At 40.0% G+C, this 27,957-nt stretch overlaps 3 protein-coding genes across 3 annotated transcripts in view; 1 reads left to right on the top strand and 2 right to left on the bottom strand.

Annotated features, from left to right (window-relative positions):
- Positions 1–18,360, top strand: part of LOC144631351 (SCY1-like protein 2) — a 28,883-nt gene extending 10,523 nt beyond the window's left edge. Inside the window, exons 8-19 of the mRNA XM_078489771.1 lie at positions 691–816; positions 1,500–1,676; positions 2,336–2,458; positions 2,980–3,093; positions 3,280–3,412; positions 3,992–4,110; positions 10,441–10,541; positions 12,146–12,252; positions 12,464–12,534; positions 12,982–13,131; positions 15,025–15,538; positions 15,699–18,360. Coding sequence (XP_078345897.1) covers positions 691–816; positions 1,500–1,676; positions 2,336–2,458; positions 2,980–3,093; positions 3,280–3,412; positions 3,992–4,110; positions 10,441–10,541; positions 12,146–12,252; positions 12,464–12,534; positions 12,982–13,131; positions 15,025–15,538; positions 15,699–15,889 — 1,926 coding nt within the window. The 3' untranslated portion in view covers positions 15,890–18,360. The remainder of the gene's footprint in view (positions 1–690; positions 817–1,499; positions 1,677–2,335; positions 2,459–2,979; positions 3,094–3,279; positions 3,413–3,991; positions 4,111–10,440; positions 10,542–12,145; positions 12,253–12,463; positions 12,535–12,981; positions 13,132–15,024; positions 15,539–15,698) is intronic.
- Positions 4,752–7,167, bottom strand: LOC144631359 (BTB/POZ domain-containing protein 3-like). Its single transcript, XM_078489783.1, has one exon. The coding sequence runs from the start codon at positions 6,928–6,930 to the stop codon at positions 5,626–5,628; it is 1,305 nt and encodes a 434-aa protein (XP_078345909.1). The 5' UTR covers positions 6,931–7,167; the 3' UTR covers positions 4,752–5,625.
- A 110-nt stretch (positions 18,361–18,470) lies between the features above and the next one.
- On the bottom strand, positions 18,471–27,320 carry LOC144631350 (uncharacterized). Its single transcript, XM_078489769.1, has 6 exons — positions 27,095–27,320; positions 26,201–26,340; positions 24,966–25,210; positions 22,653–24,441; positions 20,768–20,997; positions 18,471–19,361 (listed from the first exon to the last, which is right to left on the bottom strand). Exons 1-6 carry the CDS (start codon positions 27,122–27,124, stop codon positions 18,682–18,684), a joined length of 3,114 nt encoding a protein of 1,037 aa, XP_078345895.1. The 5' UTR covers positions 27,125–27,320; the 3' UTR covers positions 18,471–18,681.
- Positions 27,321–27,957: the final 637 nt, after the last annotated feature.

Here is a 27,957-nt window from a genome sequence, read left to right as displayed (position 1 = left end):
GGTTCTAACTTTTAAGTCTGTGAATAAAACCCTAGTGTGTGACCATTCAAATGAAAGCTGCTGAGCAGTACTTTCATGTGGTACCATTTATTATGCAGTACAAGGTGGTTCTAACTTTTAAGTCTGTGAATAAAACCCTAGTGTGTGACCATTCAAATGAAAGCTGCCGAGCAGTACTTTCATGTGGTACTGTTTATTATGCAGTACAAGGTGGTTCTAACTTTTAAGTCTGTGAATAAAACCCTAGTGTGTGACCATTCAAATGAAAGCTGCCGAGCAGTACTTTCATGTGGTACTGTTTGTTATGCTGTACAAGGTGGTTCTATCTTTTAAGTCTGTGGATTACACCCTAGTGTGTGACTATTCAAGTGAAAGCTATTGAGCAGTACTTTCATGTGGTACTGTTTATTATGCTGTACAAGGTGGTTCTAACTTTTAAGTCTGTGGATAAAACACTAGTGTGTGACCATTCAAATGAAAGCTATTGAGCCGTACTCACATGTGGTACTGTTTATTATGCCGTACAAGATGGTTCTAACTTTTAAGTCTGTGTCTAAACCCTAATGTGTGACCATTTGAAAGCTAATGAGAAGCACTTTTCTGTGGTACTAACTATAAGGTTTCAAGTTGATACAATGTAGTTCTTATGTTTACATATGCCACAGCTAAATTTCATCGTTCATCTTTCAGATTTCATTTTTTGAGAATGTGGCAGCCATGACACTACAGTACCTGGACTCATTAGTGCAGCGTGATGAAATGGCCAAGTCACAGTTCTTTAGAGGGCTTTACAAAGTCATGTCAAAACTACCAAAGGTATAGACAATTATTTTGGGACTGAGTTACTGTTAATACATATAGTGTCAAGATCTGGGTCTTACATTCTTCCAGTACAGTAATATGCTTGGTTAAAAAGATATATGCATTTTACTCTGTGTTTTCTAGTGGTTACTAGTGTGATCTTGATGTGCCACCAAACTCTTGGAACTAACACTGAAAAACTGTTTGACAATCAATTAAACTGTGAGCAGTTTTTTCACTCTAAAGTCCATTTGGATGAATGCGAAAGCGACCAAGCACGAGATACAAGCAGCGAGTGCGGGCACTCTTCTTCCAGTGCCCGTACTTGCAGCTGCAGCTTCGCCACTCCTGCAGGCATGTAGCTAAGAAAACACTAAGCCGACTCATCAACAAGTCCAGCTGGCTTTTCTGGCCTTGGCAGCTCTAAAAGTTTACCTAGTAAATCTTTGTTTTTGTGTGAAATTTCAGCTGGATTTAAGTTCTCTTTCAGCCGGTGAAATTAGCCAGCAGTCGGCTCTTAGCGACACCACTGCTCATATATTGTGTTCACTCGCTTTCAGGTATAAATGTCCCAACAGACTTTAGAACAAAAGAGAGACTGCTTGCAATCTAACAGTCAATTAATAGTCGATAAGGGAATTTAATATTATGAGCTAATCTGAGGTGTTTTTTTATATTTTCTCACATTTTCTCCACAGCGTGTTGTTATCCAAAGAGTGTTGCCGCAGTTGTGTTTAGAGTTCAGTAATCATCAGATGATTCCATTTGTACTTCCTAACGTGCTTCTGATTGCTGAAGACTGCACTGCACAGGAGTATTGTGATCTCATCCTACCAGAATTAAAGCCTGTTTTCAAATTGCGAGATCCTATCCAGGTTGGTTATTTTCCTTGAATTTCCTAGGTTATCTTTTCTACTACATTTCTGTGTGAGTGGTACATGTAAGTATTTATGGTTAGTGCACAGGACTCTGGATTTAGCAATCCGGGTTTGAGCAAAGGATGGAATCAATGCAATGTGTTCTTAAGCAAGACACTTTACTCTCATAGTGCCTCTCTTCACCTGGATGTATAAACGGGTTCTGGCAAATTTAATGCTGGGTGTTACTCTGTGATGGACTAGCAATAAGCATCTCATTAAAGACGGAGTAGAAATAATCCTAGTCACTTTATGCTATGGAAACTGAGATGAGCTCCAGCCTGATGGGTACTAAACTCCAATGTAGACTTAACCTTAGTCCCTCATTGCAGCTGTCTATTCTTTTTTTCTTTTTTCTTTTTTTTTTATTGCAAAACACACACAGAACGTTCTTACAAGGTGACATGTTCACTACTAATTACTTACTATACAAGGCTTTACCAATTACTTACTATACGAAGCCTTACTTATTACTTACTATACAAAGCTTACTCCACTTACAGTACAATACACTGCTTACACTACCTACATGACAATTAAATTGTTTACAACACACTACTTACAATACAATACTCAATTTCTTAAAATTTAATATTTATACTTATCTATTCTTGTAGATTGTGATCATCTTTCTTCAAAAGATGGACATACTGTTGGCCAAAACACCAAAGGATGATGTAAGAGATCATGTGCTTCCCATGGTCTGTAAGGCACTGGAGACTCCTGCAGAACAACTACAGGTAAAGGAACAGTATCATTCAGCAGTTTTCTTGCATAAAACAAATGCATTAATTCCTTGTTGTGGTGAGAAACGTCAAAAAATAGATTAATGAAACTGGGTTGGGGGGGGGGGTAGTGAAGGTGGGCGGGGGAGTGAAGAGTGCCTTTTCTTTAAAGAGGGAGAGTTAGGACCTCCAGACCTTCATCCTTTTAACAAAAAGAGATGGTCTCAACTCCTCCTCCCCCCCCCTTCCCTCCGCTGGGCTCCTCCCCTAGACAGATAAGGGGCGTGAAACATTTAGAGAACAGTCCCCATGAAGACCTGTCATGTAAATCTTTATGTTCATATGTGTTTTCCCTGTTCACTGGAGTTCCGCATTGGAACCAAGTCATATCTTGCACTCGTTCCCAGCTTTCGATAGCACTTTACACCTTTTTGGAAGACAGCACAGAGCAAGCAGCATATATCATAGTGAAATATTGTTTAATATTTTCAGAAATGTCTTCTTAAAGCTGCCCATTTGTTGTTTCTCTTTTTAAGGAAATGGTATTAAGCATCATTCCTTCATTTTCCAACATGATTGACTACTCGGCCATGAAAAATTCTATCATACCACGCATCAAGAATCTCTGTCTTCAGACTACTTCTTTGAGTGTAAGTAAAGAAAATGCTCACCTCCAGACCCGGTGAATCATACACATTTATAAAATAAAAAACTCTCTGTTGTTTGTTTGTTTGTTTGTTTGTGTTGTTGAAGCCAAAGTCATTTTGGTTTTGGTACAGTTTGGAAGAATAAGTGTCAAGCTTAAAATAGTTAAGAATTCTCGTTTTCCTTTGCAGATTCGAGTAAACGCGCTGGTGTGTCTCGGTAAGATGTTGGAACACCTGGATAAATACGCTGTATTGGATGACATCATCCCGCTTATGCATCAGATTCCCTCCAGAGAACCACCCACACTAATGGCCATCTTAGGTAGGTTGACAGACTGAATTACTCATAAAGCTGACTTTTCAAGCGTGACGGCCTGGCCAAACGGAGACGCAAGTAGATGCAAGTTAAAAACTTGCGTCTCCGTCTGGCCAGGATTTGCGTACACTTGCGTTGTCTTGCGTTTACTTTGGTCGAGATCAAATTTGCACACAAGTCAACACAAGTTTTTCACCGTTTGGCCACCCAACGCAAGTCAACGCAAGTCTCGCTGTTTGCTTTACGTAAGTTCAACTTGCGACTTCTTGCGTTACCGTTTGGCCAGGGCTTGACGTTTCGAGCGTTAGCTCTACGCTCGATCAACAGCTTTCTTAATTCTCTACGGCGGTTATTTACAGTTATCATCCTCAATTTGATATTCGAAAGTTTCACTTGCCCGCCAACAACGCACAACAGTTTCTTTAGAAACTTATCTCTGTATTATCTTATGAGGGACTTTAGCGTGTAGTATCGCGGGATATTTTTACCATTCGCGCTCTATTTTGGACGAAAGGTATGTAAAATAAAATTTCAAGTTAAATTAGTCAGCATTTTCAATCAAATTTGTTTTTTTTTGCTCATCAGGTATTTTTAAGCAAACAATGATTCACAAAAAGCTAGGCATGGACAAGGATTACTTGGCGACAAAGGCAATTCCATTCCTCTTTCCCTTGGCAGTGGAGCCTGGACTCAATCTCTCTCAGGTAATTGGTTTTAATGTTTTAAATTTAAAAGATATTTGAGAATGTATCCGTTGCCAAGCGCCGAAAAAGTAACATGTATTAGTTGCTAAGGTAACAACGTGCATCACTTGTGTATCACTTGCCAAGCGCGGGAAAAATAACAACTTGTAACCTTTGGTAAGCGCGGGAAGAGTGAAAACGTGTATCAGTTGGCAAGCGCGGGAAGAGTGACTTGTATCAGTTGCCAAGCGCGGGAAGAGTGACTTGTATCAGTTGGCAAGCGCGGGAAAATTTTCAACGTGTATCAGTTGCCAAGCGCGGGAAAAGTGACAATGTGTATCCTTTAAGGTCCGCGACAAGCAAAAACAAGTATCAGTTGGCAAGCGCGGGAAAATTTTCAACGTGTATCGGTTGCCAAGCGCGGGAAAAGTGACAACGTGTATCCTTTAGGGTCCGCGAAAAGCAAAAACAAGTAACCGTTGGTAAGCGCGGGAAAAGAAACAACGTGCATCAGTTGACAAGCGCAGAAAAGCAGAAATATTCAACTTGTGGCCAGCCACTACTGGTAAAAAACTGGACTGTTTGATCTTTGAACGTCTTGACATCTCTACTCTCGTCACTTCCACATCTCGTTACTTTAACAACATGACACGGCTCGGCAATCGTTGTTTACATTTAATTTTATTTAATAGTTAACTCAAAACATTAACTTGGTTTCTGTTTAATATGATTCTAATAATAATAATAATAATAATAATAATTATAATTATAAAAATAATAAATTAGTGTCAAAGGTACAGTCGCGTAACAGAAAAGTCTGCCAATTGGTGGACACTATTTTAAATCTAACTAAAAATTTACACTGAAAACGAAAACCCTATTATTTAAATAATATTTACAATACTGTGTAAGAAAAAGTTTTAAAAATATTTACAAACAAGAATAATAATATTAATAACACTAATTATACAAATGATACGAATGATATTTAATAAGCCTGCACTAATTTTGGCACAGTGGACAGTATTCTTTTTTCTTTATACACTGGTATTTTTAAAAAAAATTTATTTGGCTATTTTTGGTACAAGATGGTTTCACTTTCTTATTGTTTTATACTATAGACATGAAAAATGTTGAGAAATAAATTTAAAAATGTATACAGTAGTAGAAAATAAAGAACTGAAATTATATTATAACAAACGTACAAAGTACAATTATAAAAGATTTTCCGAAATGTTTTTGTCGGATTTGGTAAATATACAATTGACTTTAAAAAAAGTTTTTTTTTTCCAAAATCAGCATTAGCACTATCATTGCCTGATCATAAAATGTCATTCGTCGCTTCACTTGGGGTTTAGGTTGAGAGGACTGCTAGTTCTATCATCGTGCACAACAGAAAGCAACATATACTCCTTCGCGCGCGCAGCCGTTGTTTGGGCTCGTCACGCAACGCTCCCTTCCCCACCATCAGTTAGTAGGAAGAAGCGTTGCGTGACCACCCAAGCTGCGAAGGAGACTGACTGTTAGCAACATGGACTACAGATCTGTTTTGAATAAAATCTCCGCAAACTGACCGTTCGTTGCAGTTGTTCCATTAGGGCTTCGCTTGTTTAAGAAGTGAAATCGCACTCCTTCGCAATCCAGCGATAGATTGCCTCCCACGCCAAAGTACGACTCTAGTCCCTTCATTGCAACCTGTATTGTAACATTGCAACTGTTTTTCAAGTAAAATGGCGGATAAACAGGCACGTCAAATCCGTAATATCCATCGGTCAAGTCCTCCTCGCTTTGAAATGTCCCCTCTGTCGTAAATGGTAAACTAGTAGAGCGTGATTCGTGGAAAATACTCAACTTTACGTAATGCGAAGCGTCTTTGTTGCCGAACAGTCGTATACCGCAAATGATAATGGGTACTTGGACGGAGAATGTCACGCTGTCCACAGAGCCTGTCACGTAATTCCATTTCCAATTCATTGCTCGTAATGATTTTCCAACTGATATTTCTGCTGCTTGTGGAGGAGAAACCCAAGAAAATCTGTTACATCGGAACATTTGACCCCTGGGGAACCTCTCGGAGAATCCCCTAGGGGGCTCTTGACGAAACCCGTGGTAGAAGTGAGTCAAGGTGTTAACTTCGTTTTCAGTTAGTACCCCGGAACTGGAAACAAGCCCGTTAAATTCGATAAAGGACATGGTTGGGAAACGCATGAGGTGAATTACTTTCTTTCCAAGGACATCTCGGATATTGGTTTCTCTGTTATCGCTTTCTTGTTGTATTTCTTGTGTCTTTGCCCAGTCTAACACTCTTCGGAACAGGTCTACTTCCCTAATCGTTAGCTCATCTCGTTCGAGAACTTGTTCCAGCACATCTCTGTCAATCTCACAGAATGCCTCTGAGTTTATTGCCTGCTCTGTATCAAAATCGACGATTTTCCAGCATCGCTCAGCGAGCTCCTCCTCGTCCAGTTGCAGAATCGACGGCAACATTTCGAACACATTAGCCACATTAATCATGCTGCGAAGCTTCTCTTGTGTCTTTTCGTGAAGTGCAGACACCATGTACTTCTTGGCTAGATACAGCAACTGAACTGCGTTTTCTTCAGAGATACAAACTTCGTCACAGTAGAGAAAGCTTAGAAATTCCTTTAAACTCTCAGCATCGCAGTCGGGTAGCCGTATTCGCTGGGCGCCATCCGTTGCCATTGCACCATAAAACATGGCGAAGAACACAGGACTGCCTATAGACAGCACGTACTTGTGAGCGAACACCGTTATTTCCTTGTCGCTTCTATTGTCGTGAACGATAAACGTTACATCGCTTAGAAGACTGTTGTTTACCATGAATTTATTTCGCTCCTTGATGGAAGCCGCGATGAAAGTCTTTTCTGTCGTTCCAGGCTTCTTTAAAGTTGCCAGTCATAATCGCTTCTTTGCTTAGAAATATTATTTTGCCAGCTTACTGCAGGTAGCTATGCGTCGTTTGATTGTTTGCTTAGCAAGCCGTACTTTAATAAAATCCTTTTCATGCAGCTTGTCACGCGCCTGGCCTGGGGGAAATATTTCTTAATCTCGAGACTTCCACATTACGTCTCAGGGCTGTCTGAATGGCGCGAATGATGCGCTGATTCGTAACCTATTGACCAATAGTTTATATTTAGACTAGAATTGACGTCATGACGTTAGAGTTCCGCGAAGAGAATGTTATCTGATCGATAGGTTCAGCAGCTGCGTACTTAATGACCTTTCAGGAGCATTTTCTGATTACGTCCAAATTGAAGAAAACCTCAAATTAATAGTTGTGTAATGTAGAAAATCAACAAAGGAGTAATCAAAACCCGAAAATAACCAAGGATGGTTTCGTCTGACGAAAATTAAGACGGATTACGACTGACAAACTTGAAAAAACTTGCCAGTTTTTTCAAGATAAGTTGTCCGTGACTGAGTTCCTTTCTAGCAGCAGCCGCATACTTAACACTTAATGCATGAGGAAGCACATACTGAAAACACCTTTCTTTCAACAGCACGTCACGAGATTTCGTTTTAAATAGGAATTTCTGATGTAGCTTAGGTTTATAATTAGTCATTGCTTTTATAAATAATCACTGCGTTTTTGTGAAGTTTTATATTGCCCGTCTAAGTGCTCGTGAAAGTAACGTATACGCGATGCCCAAAACAAACTTTCCATCATAATTATCTGTGTTCCTGAAGGCGTGACGAACTTTCGTTTATTCTTGTCTTAGGTTCAGCAGCTGCGTACTGACCTTAATGCATGAGATAGCACATACTGTAAACGCCTTTCTTTCGTCAGAACGTCCCAAGATTTCGTTTTAAATTAGGAGTTTCTGATGTAGCTTAGGTATAAAATTAGTCACTGCATTTATAATTAATCACAGCGTTTTGTGGAGTTTTATATTGCCCGTCTAAGCGCTCGTGAAAGAAACGTTTACGCGACGCCCAAAACAAACTTTCCATCATAATTATCTGTGTTCCTGAAGGCGTGACGACCTTTCGTTTATTTTTGTGTAGACGCGTGACAATCCAACTACTTCCTGAAGTTTCGAGAAGTTGTAACGAATAACAACTTCTCCCAGAGGAACTCTGAACTTCTCCCTTCCTGTCTGACTGTAGTCTTCCTTTAGATACTTGACGGGTCATTTTGGGAGTGTTGCTTGCTTTACTTTTAACACTCATGAACACTGCTTCCGTTATTGGGCTGATATCGTCGAGCCTTTTCATTTTCGATCGTGGAGTCGCCTTCTTGCATGAATAATTTGGAGAGCTTAATCTGTTGCTAGGACAACACTTCTACGAGGGATAGTAGAAAAGGTGCCACCCTCGTACCCAGAGTAGTTTTGTGCTCTCTCCCAGATTTTGCGCGCTTAATTATTCAAGAAGAAGACTAGTTAGAAGATGACTACTCCACGATTGAACGTGACGACCCGACGGGATCAACGTGAAAATAGAGGCCGTGTTTACAATGTAGTTGCGTAAAAAAGTGTGGGTGTTTTTCTTTTAATTATCTTGCACACCTTAGGGTGTGACTTACGTTTCGACGTGTTTCATAAACCCCGAACCCGAAATGGAATACTATTTTATTATTCAGAAAATTAAAAAAAAAAAAATACAATAAAAACTGTTTAGGATTCGTTTCGAAATCGAAACGACTTCCGGCGGAAATGGTAGCCATCGCTTGTGACGTCGGCTCGGGGCTTTGCCCATTGCCAGCTGTCAGCCGATGGAAACGTCGAGCTTGCAGTTAGGCCTTTCTCGATTATGCTAGTAAAACTGTCATTTAATGCTACTAGAAATTCTCGCATACACCGAATGCAAATATGGCGGACCACTCGGTCAGTGCCTGGGACGAGCTTCATGAAAGCGAGGCTAGTCAGGCTTCGGTGTTTTGTTTTGACAATGCTTTCCTACAAAAGTCTTGCTTATTCGTCGATCTGGTGTGTTTCTTTTCGCTGCTCCTACGAGTTGCTGTGTTTCTGAATGCCACAAGAAGTGATAGAAGTGCTCACTGTTTGCCTTTAAGGGAAAAAGTGGATCGATGCAATTCGTCGAGACGAAAGAAAGGAGTGCAAAGGGGTTCACGATCGCCGCGAGAACTTTTTATAAAGTTTGTTCGCTAAATTTCAGGTTAGAAGATCTTAAAATCAAAATGTGTAAGCGATCACATTTAACTCCAATTCCTTCTTATTTGGCTCAATGCTTTCACTAGCTTTAACTGTGGGGCAGATGAATTTCATTCACTTGGTTAGTATTTGATCGTGCGATTCTGTGCGAGTGGATCGGATGCGAACAAAGTCGGACATGAACAAATTATTTTTCGACAGAGGATGTCTTGGATGTGGAGCTTTTCTTTACCTTGGGGAAGGCACTGGCCATGCAACTCGTGCTGGAAGACCACCAGACACCACATAAGCTCGTCATTTAAACGAATTTTCTAAGATCTTCTAACCTGAAATGTAGCGAAAAAACGTCCCACGACGATCGCGAACTCCTTTCTTTCGTGTCAAAGAATTGCATTGATCCATTTTTCCCCTAGAGGCAAAAGGTGAACACTTCTATCACTTCTCGTGGCATTCAGAAACACAGAATCTCGTAGGAGCAGCGGAAAGAAACACACCAGATCGACGAATAGGCAAAACTTCTGTACGAAAGCATTGTCAAAACAAAACACCAAAGCCTGACTAGCCTCGCTTTCATGGAGCTCGTCCCAGGCACCAACCGAGTGGTCCGCCATATTTGCATTCGGTGTAAAAAGCCAAAAAAATGCTAAAAAACCACAAAAAATGCCACTTGAATTCCAAAGAATGCTTTGTTTTATTTCAAACAAAACGTACAAACTCTTACATAATATGCTCATATCAACAACAGGTGATACTTAATAATTGTTTGTTTATAAATAAAAAAAAATTAAAAAAATTAAAAAAATTATTAAAAAAAAAATAAAAAAAAATATTTTTTAAAAAATTAAAAAAAAACACACACACAAGTAACACAACACAAGTACACAAGTAACACAACGCACAAACAGTCGAAACAGACAGAAAACAATCAAATTAAGTAATCAAAATTGTGACACTTAAGGATTATTTATCCTTCTGAATTCTGAGTGCTGAAATCTGGATCACAGTCATGAAAAATGACAGAAAATGCTAGCAATTCTTTTTCAAGAAAAAACGAAAAAAAATGCTCGTTTTCCCAAAAAATGCTGAAAATAATGCTAGCATAATCGAGAAAGGCCTACTTGCAGTCCTATTTTAAAAGGTAGCGATGAAAGAACCAATCAGAGTCTCTCTGCTGGTAATTCTGGTTGACAGTTCCATCATTTGAATTTTTCCCCAGTTTGGCCAGTACATGAAACTTATTAACGAGATGGTGAGACGCGTGGAAACTGAACACCGCACGAAACTGGAACAACTCAACAAGATGCAAGAACAGACCAAGTAAGACACTTGGGAAGGGTCATTTCTACCCTATCGCTCTTTTTCGTTCTTTTCCTTTTTACTTTTTCTGTCTACAGGTGAATAGGCTAGTTTCGAATTTCGCTCTACTGATCCTAAACAAAGGAGTGAAGTCGAGGTTGAGGGGGATAAAACAAAAGAAAATTCAAATTATTCCCCGAAACTCGACTTAATTCCTTTGTTTGTGATCAGTGGAGCGTAATTCGAAACTAGCCAAAACTAGCCGACCTGACTAGTCCTGAAAGAGGCTAAATGCAGCTTAGCATGTATATTAAAACTGATTGAAATAAAAGTTGAAGTTGAAGTTGAATTCAATTTGAATTTCCTTCATCTACATAGCCCGAACTCCCCTTCTCCTTCCCCTTTGAACGCCGGCCACGCAGGCTATCATCTACACTGTTTCTCCACTTCCCGAGGGGGTACTATCTCATAAAATCTGTACGGGTATGTGCCGCTGGATGGGGTTTCATTTTTGACCTTGCAGGTCTGTGATAGGGTTCCAATTTTGGCCTTTTAGTCTGAGATGGGGTCACTGAATAGGAAAAAATTATGTCAAATTTGTATCCTTATGCTTACCCAATTCGAAAATAATCAGAGGACGTTGTAGTAATGTGCAGAAAATAACACAAAAGCATCCTCTTCACTTCCGGTCTAAGATGGGGTTTTGCAATTTAAAGGGGCTATGTCACGCAATTTTAGGTACCGTATTTATTCGATTAAGCGCCCAACCTCGAATAAGCGCCCACCCTGAAAGTAAGAAAAGTTGATAAGCGCCCAGCCTCGATTAAGCGCCCACCCCCAAAAAAACTGAAGTCCACACGAGGAGTATTGATTAGTAATTATTTATTCTCTGGATTAAAATCTCTAAAGTTCTTTGTACTGCTGAGAAACCTACCCAAAGACCGAGTTTTCTTAGTATTTTACAGAACCTTTCAATGAAAAGTTAAAATTCTGCTTTGGTAAATCTTAACGTTTTGTTGCAAGGTAAACTTACTACTTGCTGAAAATGGTGAAAATTTAATAAGCGCCCAGCCTCGAATAAGCGCCCACTCTCAAGGTCCAAAAATTTAATAAGCGCCCAGGGCGCTTATTCGAATTAATACGGTAATTCTATTTATTTTCGTTAATTAAGAGCTCTAAACTTCAAATTGGCACGGCAAAAATCGTTTTTTGGCAAAATCACGGCCATATAATAAACAAGGATGATTTTCGAGCATTGTAAATGACACTTTCATACAAATTGAGATAAACTTGAAAAACGTCGGGCAAGTCTACCCGAACGCAATCCGTTTTAATCTTCTCGAATTTTGCCCATCAGTGCCCATTTTTGGCCTTTCTGTGTTTCTTTTGAGTTCTTCTACAGTTTTAAATCGTTATTGTGATTTTTCAGTTAATTCTATGACCAGTCGGTCAGTGCCGAAATTGCCTAAAATTGCTTAACCCTTTAGTCCAAGATGGGGTAGCATATATGGTTTGAGACGGGGTAGACCCCAGCGGAGCACCCCACCCAATCATTTCCAAGTACCCCACCCCCGGGCTTCACTTACACTGTTGATGCGACTTGCCGGCTATTTTCTTGTTGACAGGTCTTCCCTAAAGTTTGTTCAAGAGGTTCAAGAAGCAAAAGCTATGGACGATCTGATGGTAAAAATAGACAAACTTATGGGTGGAAGTACCGAGGCCGAACGCGCAGGTATGCAAACTGGTGTCCTCATTTCACTGTCCAGTCTTTATTCCCACTAAGTGTTAAACATTTTAATCATTTTTCCTTTAATTTGTTCATTGATTCTTGACATTCGAAAAACATCTGCGAATAAGACTTCTCCTTCCCTGTTTTGAAAAATCCTCGTGCATTTTTGATTTTGAGATTCAAAGTGAGTCACTTAACAAAACGTTTCTTTCAGTTCAAGAGACAAGTAACAGCCGTGGCCCATCATCTTCATCAAATTCTGTCGGAGCGACTAATTCAGCGGAGGTAAGAAAAGCTTTTTTCCAGTTCTAATTGTTGCTTCTTTTCTGGCGAGCATTTACTAGCCTGCGCTTCAGCCGGATGTGTCACATAATCCTCAATATAGTCCGGCAGTTAAGACTGTCTGCGCCAGGCGATCGGCACAATCATATGAGAACCCCCGATTCGCTTCGAATCGCTTCGATCGCCTACGATCGTCTCAGTATTTAAAAAGGATCAATGCGATAGAAACGATTGGGGCGATCATATGAGAACCTAGAAAATCTAAAATGCTGGCCGTCAGCAACTAAGGGATAAGTTATTCGCGGTATTTTAATTCACAAATGTTGATTTTTTTAAAAAAGCTTTTCGATTTGAATTCTTTGAAAACTTGACTCGACGTCGCCTACTTGTCTATGCTTGGAAAATTGTTGTGTGCTAACTGTCAAGTGAACGTGTCGCTTCTTTTTCTAGTTCAACAAAACATTTGGATTACCAGAGAAACCTTCGCCGTCAAAAGGCGCTTCTCTCAACGGAAATCTGTTGGGTGTGGACGAGTTTGCAATGTTGCAACCTTCAAAGCAAAATCAGGACGGACCAACAAACCGAACAACACAACAGAAGGTGTGTTACAGTCCAATTTCGCTTTTAATCAGTTGTTATTTGTGTGTAAGTAAAGCTAGGTTAAGTTTGTAGTCGAGCCTAGTGGCCTATCAGGCCGGCAGTTAACTCTCGTTTTCCAAGACATGAAGCGACTAGCCGGAGTATTTCTACTCCCCCCTGGATGGGATGCTAGTCCATCCCAGAGTTATTCCGGCAATATATGCACTAGTACCCATTTATACACCTGGGTGGAGAGAGGCACTGCTAGAATTAAGTGTCTTGCCTAAGAACACAACACAATGACCCAAGCCAGGGCCAGGGCTCGAACCCGGACCGCTCAATCCGGAGAACAGCACATTAACAAAAAGGCCACCGCGCCTCCCATTCTCATTAATGTGTAATTTCATTTAATTTACCCAACGTTTTCAATAGACCATTTGCATTATGACGTAAAAGCGCAAAGACTTCTGGTAGTTGTAGTTATGTTCGCGGGAAATTTTGAATCGTCATCAAGCCCGCCTGCCCAAGAAAATCGTGATGGAGGTAAAGAAAAATACTCTTACCGAAGAAGACGTCCCTGGGGCGACATTTAAAGCACAAAAAGCAACCTCTCAGTATGAAACCAAGTCCGTTAAAATGAAAAAAAAGTTATGCAAGAAATTGTATATTTTCTGGGTTGCATTTTGCAGTGAAGTTTCAACGAGTATTTCACTCCTCCACTCGAGTCCGCGCGGTTATTTAATTAAATTCCTAAAAACTTTTGCTTGCCAGGTATTTTCAAATAATATACGAAGACGCAATATTTTACCCTTTCTAAACATGGGGGAGTACAGTACATGATGTCTTTACTCGTAAAAATCTTTGAGGCTCACCTTTCGAGTCTCATAACTAATCGTTCATCAACAAGATTATGGAAATAAAATTATATTTGCTCGCACGGCCCTCGCTCGGATTGAAACCACAGCTGTCATAACTGCTACTCGACGAGTTGACATTTCCAGCACAAAAACAAGAAAACTTCTTTGGTAAAGAATATAAATTTGACGAAAACAGAAATACAATTTTAAGATAAAAAACAAATAATCTGTATTCACCTGCACAGGGTAGTTTTGATTGATCAGCTTAAAACTGTTTATGATTGATCCTTCATGATTCATCGATGAAGCTCGATTGAACGAGGAATATTATTTGACTCGTTTCTCTGTCTCACTGTAAAAATAAATTAAACTGACCGTCCCGCCGAACAATCATGATAAATGGTAAATTTTCTAAGCTTTTCAGTGAAGAATTTATTCACCTGTGATCGATGGAAGCGATCGTTTGTTGAACGTCTGCAAATAGATGATGAACAAAGTCAATCTTTGCCTTGCTTTCACTTGATTCCACACAAATTTAGTTATATCCTAGACTCGTCCTTTCAAGCAATCTGTTTCCAGTGCGCGATGTTTTAAAGCTGTGATATAAGCCTACGAAGAGAAGTTGTCGGCCGCGATGAATGAATTTCTACCAAGTCAACTCCGCCGCACAACGTACATATTAAACTTGCTTGAACACGAACAACATTTGTTTGTCTGTCTTGGTTAAAACACAGAACACAGTCATTTTTCATTCCAAAGCTATCATCCTGTTTTCTATAGTATATTTTTGACAGCTAGGTAACTGAAAAAATAAATGTATAAACAAATTTCGAAGCGACAATAAGAGCGTGAACTTAGCAGCTCAACTTCACATCAAAAGAAAAGTCCTGGATGTCCACCTTCACGCTTGGCTGCCCTTAGCCAATCATAAGGCAGAAATGGGTTTTTCCCGCGAAACTAACTACAACTACCAGAAGTCATTGCGCTTTTACGTCATAATGCAAATGGTCTATTCGGTATCATCTCTAATTGCATTCTTTAATATTCTTGACTTTAGTCCACACCGATGAAAAAATCCATGGCGTCGGGATCCTCCTATTCCACGCCCTCTCGGCCATCTCAGTCCGTGGCCACATCTTCCTTCTCGCAGTCTGGTACGTCCAGTTTTGGTGCCTCAATGGGCATGTCTACGCCCTCTTATGGAATGGCTGGGCTCAGTTCTGGCAATGCGGGAATGGGTTCTGGAATGACTGGTTATACAGGAATGTCAATGCCAAGCTCGAATTCTGGTATAACAGGATTCTCAACGTCCGGAATGAACTCTAGCATGACAGGATTGTCAAGCTTAAACCCGACAATGTCGGGATCGTTCGGGATGAATCCCGCGAGTTCCTCGCCGCGGTATCCCTCTGCGGGATCTTCCGCGGGAAATCAATCTAAAAACGCAAGTGGCTCCACCGCGCTGGACTCGCTGTTTGCGCCTGAATTAGGACATTTACAGAACAAGAATAAACCTTCAATGAACGCTATGCAGGCACAGCAGGCGGGAATGCAGGCTGGAATGAATCCAGGTATGTTTATTAAATTATTGACAGGGAGGAGAGGGTGCGAATTGATGTCACTTCTAAGGTAAGGGAGGAGGGGAGGAGAGTAGCTTACGGATATTTCTTCGACTCATACGCTTTAAAATGTTCACTCGATTTATATAACGCCAATGTTGCTATTTTTTAGGGTTTGGAGGGGTAAGGCCTATGGCTCCGCAGCAATATGGTGGAGGCATGATGACGTCTTCATCCGGGATGTTCCCTATGCAACAACAGCCGTTGATTGGTGGGATGGGCAGCCAGCAGTACCCGTACCAGACCCCGAGGAATCAAACGCCCATGAACAATAGAAATGACTTACAAGACTTGTTTGGTTAGCAAAAGGAGTCAGCTTTATCTTAAACGGAATGAAGGGTCACGTGGCTGTAAATTAAATTCACCGCCCACCAAACTTGAAAATGAAATTATTTTTTGTTGAAATTTAACAAACCAACGATGATCTTTAAGGATTACAGATCTTGTTCTTTTGTCACTTCGCCTAAACAACCAACAGAAATCGAGCTGTATTAGTTTTTGCATTTCCGATTTTGGCATCCGTACTTGTAAATCGCTACAAACTATTTTGGTTCTATTTTTTTCTCTTTTCAAAACGTCAGTTTGACAGAATCAGTAGTATAAAGTTTTGAAAGTCCGCAAGTTTACGACTGGTTTCCCAAAAACTATATAAATATATAGAATGTAAAGTTAGCGTAAACGTGACAGAAAACGTTTTTCCGCTGTAATTATTTTGTTCGCCTCTCGCTCAACAGTCTTAAGGGGATGCGGAGAGCTGACATCTTTGTTGTCATTTGGTTTTAAAATTTACTGTTGATCAACGGTCGGTCTGTGTCAATAAGCCAATAATTTCATTTTAGCCGAAAAATCAGTCACCGATGATGTCCAGGTTTAGTCTTATTGTATGACGTTGTGTAAAGAAACTCTGCAAGAGTACTCTTTATTTATGGTTTGCCTTTGATGGACGTTCAGATAAGTTTGTACGCGGCAGAACGCCAAAAAAAAAAAAAGAGCGTGATCAAGCCCTTTGAAAATTTATAATTGGTGAATTCTTAGTAGAGTTCTGCAACTTGAGCTAAGCATAGAGCTTCTTGGGTTTTTAAGTGGCCAAGTTACGTCAAACATAATTTCGTTCACTCTCAGAGTGATTACTATGGTGCTAACTTTTATTCTTAGAGTTAAACCCTCGAGTTTGAGAGAGAGTGTAACTGATCATTAGACAGCACTTAGTGCTTTCATGTGGTGCTATTTATTATGCTGTACAAGGTGATTCCAACTTTTAAGTCTGTAGATGAAACCCAAGTGTGTGACCATTTAAATGATAGCTATTGAGCAGTACTTTCATGTGGTATTTATTATGCTGTACAAGACGGTTCTTACTTTTAAGTCTGTGGGTGAAACCCTTATGTGTTAGTATTCGAATTTAACCTATCGAAAAGTGCTTTCTCGTGGTACTCGGTTTATTATGATGTGCAAGGTGGTTCTAACTTTTTTAAGTCCTGTAGATGAAACCATAGTGTGTGAACATTCACATGAAATCTACTTCGTAGTACTTTCATGTGGTACTGTTTATTACGCTGTACAAGGTGGTTCTAACTTTTAAGTTTGTGGATGAAACCCTAGTGTGTGACAATTCAATGAAAGCTATCGAGCAATACTTTTATGTGGTGCTCTTTACAATGTTGTACAAGGTGCTTCTAATTTCTGAATCTTTTCACACCCTCTCGGGTAACACGGTTGAGCGGCTTTTCTCGCCGTGGGAACATTGAATATAAGTGTTATATAAGGTATTTTTTAAGTTAAAAAATGAATTGTAAAAGTAGCTTATTTATTCATGTGAATTGCTCCCTTAAGCAATCGTTAAAATGGAAAATCATAATAGTGACAAAGATTATGTAAAATTACTTTTTAGACTGGAAGACTTTGTGTCGTTCAGAGTTTTAACGTTCGTGTAGTGGTTTACCTCGTGTAGAGATCCCATGTTGCAAAAAACGTGGGAGGATCTACAACCATGGACATTTTTGGTTGAAACGCTCTTAAAAACATGAATTTATCACCATAGTAACTGCTAAATACGTGTCAGTACCCCCGTTCCCCCTTTCAATGTTGGCAAGTGGTAAGACGCTTTCATCTGTCAGATGAATGTTTTTTAACAACATTGCATAGGGGTGGGGAGGGGCAAAATGTGTGTGAATGATTATTTTCCAATACTTGTGACCATGGTTGTAGGTACGAGACTCTTGTCATCCTGCCAATCTCGTGCCCAGGGTCAATGGAGGAGGACCCCCAAGACGATGGGAACGATATTGGTATACTGCAATGAACCCTTGACAGGAGCTCATGACCATGGACTTCTTATCCCGTGGAGGGTGGGGTTATCCGATATGAAAGGGACGGGTATACTCGTTGGAAGATTTGAATTAGACTCCTAAAGGAGACTAATTTCTCCGACACATTAGCTCCCATTGTTGAGTAAACAGGTGATGAAAATCAGGGGAAAAAATCAGATAGGGGATATTGTCTGATGAATGACCAACTTCCATAACTAACCTTAAAAGAAATGTATGACAATTTAGTTAGGAGAATCAATAATCGGGCTTTGATGCTTGCTTCATTTACCAGCCTCAAATTTAAGACGTTTGATATACAAATAACCTTTAATTTAACATTTTCATTGTTTTCATCCAACTGATAGGATGCACTTTACTGTTGCGTAAACGTCTTTAACTTTCATTATTTTCTGAGAAAATAAATTTAATTTCTACAAAAATAAAACGTCTGGCCAACACCTAATGTTAGTCGACTTCTCTTTGTCTAATCATTTAATCTCGTTTCCAGAGCCTTCGCTGCCAGTAAGCCCCCGTCTTTCAATGACCAGTAACAGCAAGGGTCAGGTAGGAGCCCTCGCAAGGTCTCACATGAATGGCACGCTACTCTTCGAGAGAACAATAGAACAAACAACAGGAACAATGCCCTTAGCCCAGTAAAACAATAGCAACTGCTACACTAGAGGACTAGTAACAAGCTTACGAGAGCTGAACAGCAATGTCATGAAACTACTGAACAGCAATGTCATGAAACTGGGTCTTTTTTTCGCACCCCGGAAATTCTGGATACTAATTTGATTGCGCTCTTATGCCGCAGGTCTTAGCTTGCTGCCAAAAGCGTTTCTTGACAAACGAGTACAGCTTTACATCAGCCCAGTTTGCTCTAGTGATAGCTCCAATGAGCTCCTGAGAAACATCGTCAAAACTGTACTTAGGATTGTACTTAAATTTACCAATATCTTGATTGGAAACTTTCGGAAAGAACTTTGGCAAGCGCTTGTGGAGTATTTGAAGATAAACGCCGTAATGTTCCAGCAAACCAACAGTGGCATAATATCGCCTGATATTGTTCATAGCTTTGTGTAGCGCGTGCCCATTGCCTCTACGGCAATAAAAATGTCTCCCGCAGAAGAATCTTGTCATAACGTTATTCTGGCATCCCTTATGCTGTCGTCTGAAGCATTTCTCAAGAGATTCGTTCAATTCTCCAGAAGCGCGAAATTCCTTAATTCTATAAGCAGGCCGGTTAGAACTTCTCATGTAATGGTAATGCGATACCAACCGTCTGACTGGGTCTCTTACTTGATTAATGTACGTGTGAGTCTGCGGTAAATTTAGATTTCTTCTGAAATAAAAGTGCGCCACGAATGCCATGCGCGGATATTTGATGAGTTTCTTGTTGGCTTTCCTGATGATAAGTCCCGGATAAGGGTGGGACTTGCCTTCGTCATACCAGTCTTCTGTTGTTCCTTGTAAAGGAGAAATGTTACGTTAGTGCGAGGGGCCATAACAGCCTTTAACCTATGGCACTAACCTTCCAATCACTATCCTTTTTCGAAACGAGTCAATCTCTTTGTTATTGTGCTGTTTAAACCTTATCCCCGACCAAGATATGGTAGCCTCCTACGCAGTCGTTTTTAGGGGTCATCGTGTTTTACTCCTCCCTAATCGCCCCTAAAAACGACTGCACGGGAGGATAACGATATTGTGAACCAAGATGAAACGAAAGGCTGATTTATAGGAGTATATTTAAATTCCAATATTTCGGAAGCCATGGCCTTCCTTCTTTAGCGTCTTACAGGGAATAACTCTAAAGATTAAACGTTGCAAACTTAAAATATGGAAACTGATATGGTGCCAGATACTCGCCTCCCTGACACCATTAAGGACCTTCAGCTCAGAATGCGAGATCAAGTACGAGTACGAATTTCAATCCAGTTACGTTCCCAGACCCCTCACTCCTCCATGTTGCTGACCAGATGAACAGGAGACTATCGTTACGAGATTGGTGTGAAATGTGAAAATCAAAAGCGTACGCACCAGATTTGAAATTCAGTCGAAAAGTCTTATTCGCACTCAATGTCGTACTCGTACTCCGATCGATCTGAAGGTCCCTTCTATTAATTTCCTAAAAAAATATTTCAAATTCATTCATTCCATACACTGAAAAGGCTAAATCCTCCCTCTTCCCCTCCCCCACACGATCCATACTTCGATATGAAACACGGCGGGGGAAATTAGCAAGAGAGGTGGGTGGGTAATATTAGTTTGGGGCAGCTAAGATATGATTCAGCTCTGGTATATATAATAACAGGGTAACACTAAGTATGTTAATTACGGAACAAAGTAGTTAGACAAGTAAGCTTGAATAAAGACAAAGGTAAATTAACTTTTAAGTGCGGGTAAACACTCCATAAATCAGTAAACAAGCGGCATGTGAGCAGGCGAATAAGTACGTGAGTGATTAAGTGAGTGACGTGTGTTAGTCGGTTATTTGCTTCAGTTACCGAACACAGTTAGTTTTGATTAGGCCGTATTAGTTGATTCTTTTGCACCTGTTAACTCCTTTTGTTAGTAATAGCCGAACTGGGTTACTGTTGTTGAAAGAAAACTCCGCACAACCTTTTCACAGAATAAAGAAACGCCTTGTTAAACGGGACTAAGACATACAACTATAACTTTCAAAACAACTTTGTATGAAAATTTCGCACGTGTAGATCCCCAATAAACCCTTTATATACTTGAAGGCGGCTTTAGTGATCGCGATTTTGAGTATTAGCACGGCTTTTTGACGGCTTCATCAGTGTACTAGATGAAGCATTCTTTCCCATTCACGTATGCTTCTCTAGCACTGAAATGTCGACCTCCCGCTTACCTATTTTGTAGGCGTAATTCATGCTTGAACTCGAGTTCGTAATTACAGATTCAGTGGTTGAACTCCCCGTCTTGAAAATACGATTATACAGTAATACTTTTGGATCCAAGGCTTCGCAACAGATAGTGTCAAACTTCAAAATTCCATTTCTGCCAAGTTTCGATCGTTGTTTCTTCTCAGAATTCCCCGTTGCTGTCTCATTTCTATTCTTTCGCTTCTCAGAGTCACTACTGTAACAAAAATATATGAACGCATGCTTGAAAATATCACAAGGGATGTTTATTTGAATTCCTTTTCAGAGTTAGTGAAAAGTCAGTTGTTTACGGTGATAGTCAGTTGTTAGTATCGATGGCAACTCCTCATTCTAAGGCACTTTGGGTTGGTTCTTGCAGTTTGCAAAACGAAATCGGGTCAAAGGACATAATTGAGATACTTTTAGGTGAAAACTACTCAGCGTAGCAAATTTCTTAAACTAAGCGTGTATTTCATAGTTCTGTGCATGTCATCATAGCTTTCGTCGTACATAAAATGTCGTTTAATCGTAACACCGATTTTATAGCAACACACGAATAAACTGAGGAGAAACTTCTTTAACTTTTGAAAGTTTTTGATGAAAATTTATTCAAGAAACGAAGATCGAATTTTCTGGTTTTGGATAATACGTTTAATATGTGATTATTTTCTAAAGCAGGCATCTTTTCAAGCGGGTTTTTCTCAGCTCACAGACAGGCGTTTCTAATTAGTTGAAAATCACGAGAAAAACAATCAATGTACAATTAACTTATCAGTCTGGTCAAATAAAATTTTACGAAAGAGTTCTTAAGCCTGGTTTTCACTAGCGATGCAAGCACAAGCGCAAGCACAAACGCAAACATAAGTAGTTTGTGCCAAGTGAAAACGAACGTCGACATAAGCATAAGCACATTAGCATTAGAATATGTTGTTTACAAGTTAGAAGGCTCCATTCTCGACTCTGTTCTTTCGGCAAATATTGCGGCAGAAACTCTCAGGCGTCGAATGTTGTTGTTTCTTCTACTCTTGTGATAAAGAAAGCGAAAGCGATTACAAAACGGAGGAAAACGAAACATTTGGGGTTATAGATATTTTTTAAAAAAATAATTTATCTTTATTTCTTTCGCTTCTCGAGCCCACGCTTGTGTCTTTTGTGCTTTTGTACCCACTCCTCCGAACAACCTCGGAAAACGTTTATCAAAATCAACCGCGGCCTCTGCGACTTTGTTCACATGCTGGAACGAGTGCTTTGATTGGCTAGACACAGCCAGACGTAAACAATTTTCTTGTGCTTATGTGATGTTTCGTTTTCACACGAACGCAAGCACAAGCGCAAGCACAAGAAAAGGAAAAATTTTGATCCTTGTGCTTGTGCTTGCGCTTGTGCTTATGCTTGCGTCGAAGCCGTTTTCACTATGAAATAAGAGCTGTTATGCTTGCGCTTGTGCTTATACGCTTGTGCTTGCGTCGCTAGTGAAAACCAGGCTTTACTGCTCAAAGTCAGGATTACAAGTTTTTTTTTATAACTACTATTTGATTCAAGAAACCATAAACCAACAAAAAACTGAAACCTTTTTGTCAGCTAACATACTTGAATTCTTTTAACGCTTAAAAATATCAAGAAATGAAATTTGGTGAGATATTTCTTCATATTGCCTACCCCACCAAAAAAGTTAAATGTTTTAGCAAAAGGGAAAGTATTTGGCATCGAATCTGTGTGGTTCAGTGTGAAGTCGTGAAGTGGAAGATCCGTGGAATCAGTGAACTTATGCAGTTACAATGTGTCAAAAGCGTATGTTGTTCGGTTGTTTGTTTGTTTGCTTGCGGGAAGGTGACAAGTGTTCGCACGATGCTATAAGTCGATCAGACAAACCTCTTCGCAGATTCCTCATTCCCAGTCTCCCCTGAGCCACTTCCGCTCGAAGACGAGGTATTATTTTTATTGGAGTCCACGTGGACGCTCGTTGTATTTAATGAACCATTCGCAGAAGCAAGACTTCCCTCTCCATTTATCGAGCTGCTCGGTTTTTTCTTAGTATTAAAAACCAACTCCGGTTTGCCAGTTTCCAGTTTATCCGCGTCAGGTCGAAATATCTTCAGGTCAGACTGAGAACTAGTAGAGCCCAGCTCACCCGTATCCTTGTCTCGTTTCTCTTTGTTCGGTTCCAGACTCTTGAGAGAATTCCCAGCTATTTCTTTAAGCACGCCGCTCAAGTTAAAAGCACTGTAATCTTCAAAAGTGCTTTGGTTTATAAGTAGCTTCAACATCGCCAGATCAGCTTTCCCCTCCCGACTTTCTGATGTCGTTTTCGATTGATTATGATGTCTGGTCAAGTTTATGTGATTTGCCAGTTCTAAAAGAATTTTCTTTAGATTTAAACCCCCTTGCAAAGGTGGCTGTAGTTTATTATTTCCCAATTTCGCATCAGCAATTTTACTTTTATCTTTGTCTGTGTGCACAGCGGTACCATTTTTTGGCATGCGCAGTCTGTGGCGACTGCCTTCCTGTAGAAATCTGACCAAGAGCGCAGTGCTATCTGGGACAGAAGTTTGCAGGTCTTTTGTAATATCACCTTGATTACTCGTGGTGATTTTCCTAAAAATATTACTTAGGTTGAAAGGTCCTTTCAAATTTTCGGAGGTATTTTTTGCTCCTGCTTGTCTGTCGCCTGTAAGATTTAACAGCTTGTCTAACAAAGGCTGTAGTGTGTCGTGGAAATCCCCTTCCTTGTGGTCTCTTTTTTCGCGCACATCGACTTTATCAGCGTGCGCCTGCGCAGACGGCATGTCAGTTCTTTGCGCCATCTCGTGTTCTTCTTTCTCGGTTCCATTCCTCTGAAGAGTTTTGTTGGACTTCCTTCTATCGAGCATATTGTTGTTGTCGGTATAGTTATGAAGAAAATCAATCATTTCCCTTTCGTGTGCGGTGACATTCAAAAACTTGGCAAAGAAGGGTGGTGGCGTAATTGTAACTGCTTCCCTCGTTTTGTTTACCTCTGAAATTTTCGAGGTATTACCTTTTAGGGTTGTGTTCAACGCAATTGTTTTTCCAAATCTTCTTGCATGTGCTGATTCGGAATCTTCACTTATACCCGTCGGCTCCGTCCTTGATGAATTTGCTCTTTCTTGGTAGCGCGAATTTTTCTGAGCTGGTTGAACCTGTTTTTCTAGTTTTCGATCTTCCTCTTCCTCTTCATCAGTCAAGTCAACTCTCTCAACTCGCACCAGCTTTCTCTCTGAGTCTTTCCCCCCAGCTCCCCTCGACTCTTTGACCATATCCAGTAACGAATGTTCGTGCTGGTTCAATTTTTTGTGTTGTTTCTCCTTATCGACAAATTCATCGACTTTTTCTACACGAATAAGCTCTCTATTAGCCTCCTCTTCGGAGATGTTTGCTTTTCGTAAAATTTCTTCCGCAACCTTTCCAACTATGTCGGAAGGCGGCAAGGGATGTTTTGTGACTTCATGAGTTTCCTTTGCCCGTGTTGTGTTTGCTTTTTCCTCTACAAGACTAAACAAGTATTTCTCTAAAGAAGTTCTGTTTTGGTGGAAATGAAGTTTTTCACCTGTTCCAGTGATGTTAGGTGTCTTTTTCTGTTCTACACCTTTCTCCGGTTTCGTGTGCAGTTCACTTAGTTTCACTGAAGTTTCGTCGTTTGTTCCTGTGGAAATTTTAAAAATATGATAAATTGTCAGCACTAACTAAATTAAAATACGTCATGTTCAGTTGCTTAGCAACAAGCCTGCTGAAAACCGCGGGCGCAATCGCTAATCTGAACGAACTTCGAATTTATTAGAAAAAGTAAAAGTAATCACTTGTTGCTTTATGAAATCGAAGAAGGCAAGAATACGTGAGAATATAATTTTTTGCTGAGTAACTCATTCTATTAGCGTACTCTTATTAACAGAGGCGGTCAATTTTGCGGAAGACAGGGTAGAGTGGAGGAAGCTGATCAAAGACTCTATTCTGCCTGAGGAGATATCAAGGACTAACAGAAGTCCTTGACCAACGATGGAACGAGAAAAGTAGAAAGCCCGGAGTAAGCCGGAAAATATCTGCGCGAAAACTGGAGGGCCACGTGGGAATTTTTCGCGCGGCCGGTTAAATTTCCCGCTCTTTTTTCCCGCTTATTTCGCTCCTTGCTCGACCATCGTGCATGATTGTGGATGTCATGCGTTCACGTACCTTTGTGTTTCTTGGGAATGGTTCCCATGTCAATGGGCCGCTTCGTCTGTACAATAACGGAAGTTACCACCATTTCTGCTTGCGGTTTAACAAGCCTGTCTCGATCCATTCCATTGAAGAGTGGAAACGTGTAGCAGACAGAATTGCCATTACAGTACGAGTACAGTACCACGAGAGTGACAATTACAAGAAATACTCCAAGGCAGAAACTGCGCTTTGTCTGTGGCTTCATGATGGAGCGACACCTTTAAAGTGATTGAAAAAAGTGCCTTAACTCAATCATACGGTCTTAGCTAAAGACATTAACTATCTTTACTGGCTGGTCACAGTAGGCAGCGTGGTCGAGTGGTTTGGGACCCTGGTGTTGTACTCCGGAGGTGCCGGGCTCAAACGCTCCACCCCGCCACTAGCTAGATTTGTTCTTGGTCGTCCCGAGTTCAAATCCTCGGACACGCTTTGTATATAGCCAACTGGTCTGCCTCCTGCTAGCTGGGATTTTGTAACTGTCTATGTTATGCTTATTTAAATAATTGTTTTCTCTGTTTCAGTGGCATGCCTGTAAACTAGCTATCTCAAAGAGATATGAAGCTAAGTGCATGAGCACTATAAAAAAAGCATTTACATTTTACAACGGAGTACTGAACTATTCACAGACTTTCACCTAAAGCTGCCTTGTAAAGATCAAGGGGTATGCTACAGTTGTACGTGTGTTATTCCAATCTTCGTAAAGACGCACGCGGCTGATAACATTTACCTCGCCTTTGCGTATTCTGGATATTACGAAAAACCTCGCTCATCTAATAATATAATTGTCTAAAATACCTTTTTTAGTTAAATGCAAGCCGCGGCATAACGTCAAAACTTTTCTTAGCTATAACCAAAAATCCTTGATGACTTGTTTTCGAGATCTACCTTCTAATACAATATTTATTTCTCTAACCTTGTTAGGTTATAGCAATAAATCCTTCTCAAATCGTTCAGACTAGACAAAATAGCTATGAAAACTAAAGATAGATTATAGCAAAACGTACTGCCATAATATTCGAATTGATGACGTAACGTTTAGTTCACAATTAAAATTCCAAACTGGTTTTCGATTCGTTTGGATCGTAATTAACAGTTTATTATTCTACGTGCAAAGACCAGCTTTGCCAGTAAATATTTTCCCTTCGAGATTTTGTTCCACAAGGGTCGAAATTTAAATTTTATTGTTTATAGAATGAAAACAAACTAACCTGAAATAGACTGCTCTTTTAATCTTCTTGAACAAATAGAATTCCAAGGCAACCAGAGATCTTGTTAAGTAACAAATGGTTTTAAATGGTGTAATAAGGACCAAGGAATCGGTGATTCCATTGAACCTAGTGTTGTCCGCCTAGTTAGAAACAAATTAATGGCAAGAGTTTTTCAGTTTGGCCCTTAACATCTTTACGTGGGATTATATATCACCGTTTTCCAAGTAGTTCGTTGATTTTCAATGTCCTATGACCTGTTATATGTGTTGAATACTCCACCAGCAGGCATAACTGGTATTGTAATGAGCGCCAGCGGGTGCAACAAGTCAGTGGGAGGAGCCACTTCAAGCATGCTCCAGGAAGACAGCAATTTTTTTTTATTTATTTTACTAGCCATCGGTTTATGGATCATTTTAACGCAACAAGCCAAAGAAAACAGTTTTAGAATGTGCAATGACAGGCACGCAATGCGTGCTGGATGTAGAGCGGTTGCTTCGTCGCCGGACAATGACCGTTAAAAGCTACTTCGTTTAACAAACTTTAAAAAATCGTCTTTGAAAATAGTTGCTCGAAACATTTTAAATTTAACCAGCTATTAGAGTGATCATGCATCGCGTTTGTTTTTCCCGCGAACGGCAAAAAATATATATATATGGCCGTTTGCAGTTTACCTCTTATACGTCAGTGAGTAGTTTCGTGTTTATCGTGAATAAGCAAATTTTTTTCTATTTTTCTGATGAATTTATTCAATAATTAGAGAAAAAGTAAACAGAATCAGCAGCATTCTGACGTTTGCCGTTAGAACGTGAAGCTTAATCTCTCTATTGTCTCATGTATTACGGGATACGAGAATCTCTAGTACACGAAAAGTAATACATTTCAAAATCTACTTACATTGAACTGGTCTTTTGTTTTTTTCTTCATCTGCAGCTCCACAAAAACATTCTCATCCGAAAGATAGGTAACGGCATATTAATATTAAAACAGTTCTAGAGGACGCGACAGTGTTAAGCGGTAAGGTTAAACCGCAAGATTGTGAAGTCAAATGCCACGTCCGAGTATGCGAAAGCGCGGTGGTCTACATTGTCCGTGTTTTGACTTGAAAGGCGAACTCTACTGGTTTACTCACTGACGTTCTCAGGTAATTAGGTCAGTGACACTTTGCACCCACGGTGCTACTCGTAATCCAGGGCCGGGTTGTTCGAAAGCCGATTAACACCAACCCAGGATTAAAAGTTAATCGAGGGTTCCTTTTCTCTTATATAAAAGTGTTTTTGATGCTTACGTTTTGTGGATTTTGGGATAATTAGACGGCAAAACTAAATGGCGAATAATATAAACAAAAAATCTCACTGAAAAGTCGAAAAGCTGAAATCAAAATTCGTGCTAATCCTGGATTAGCTTAATCGTGCTTTGAACAACCCGGCCCTGCAGGTGTATAATTGGATACCAGCTACAGAACTAATGTCCAAGAGGTACGTGACTAAACACCAGAAGGTAACCTGCCAAATGTCAGCATGCCCTTTATGGGGAGAGGTGGCAATATAGTTTTTTTAATGAATTTGAATTTGCCAACCCTACTTACAATACTTAGACTAAATACAGTTCATTACAACACACTAATTATGATACAAATGTGATACAACACAGCAACTTGCACTACAATACAGTTACCTTACTATAGTTACAATACTAAGATCGCTACTTACATCATTTACAACACAACTACAATTACATGAGGGTGTCAATGGGGTTTA

Source organism: Oculina patagonica, chromosome 12, assembly GCF_052425735.1.
Source record: "Oculina patagonica isolate OP01 chromosome 12, crgOcupat, whole genome shotgun sequence".
Taxonomy (NCBI): domain Eukaryota; kingdom Metazoa; phylum Cnidaria; class Anthozoa; order Scleractinia; family Oculinidae; genus Oculina; species Oculina patagonica.
Note: the sequence above shows the minus strand (reverse complement) of the source record. Positions and strands in the feature narration are given on the sequence as shown.

Excerpts from the sequence above, each read along its gene's own strand:
- LOC144631359 (XM_078489783.1), bottom strand. The coding sequence starts at position 6,930 with ATGGTAAACAACAGTCTTCTAAGCGATGTAACGTTTATCGTTCACGAC.
- LOC144631350 (XM_078489769.1), bottom strand. The coding sequence starts at position 27,124 with ATGAAGAAAAAAACAAAAGACCAGTTCAAT. Across the intron at positions 25,211-26,200 it reads AAAAGAGCAGTCTATTTCAG|GTGTCGCTCCATCATGAAGC; the intron begins GTTAGTTTGTTT and ends ATCACTTTAAAG. Across the intron at positions 20,998-22,652 it reads AATGAGGAATCTGCGAAGAG|TAGTGACTCTGAGAAGCGAA; the intron begins GTTTGTCTGATC and ends TTTTTGTTACAG.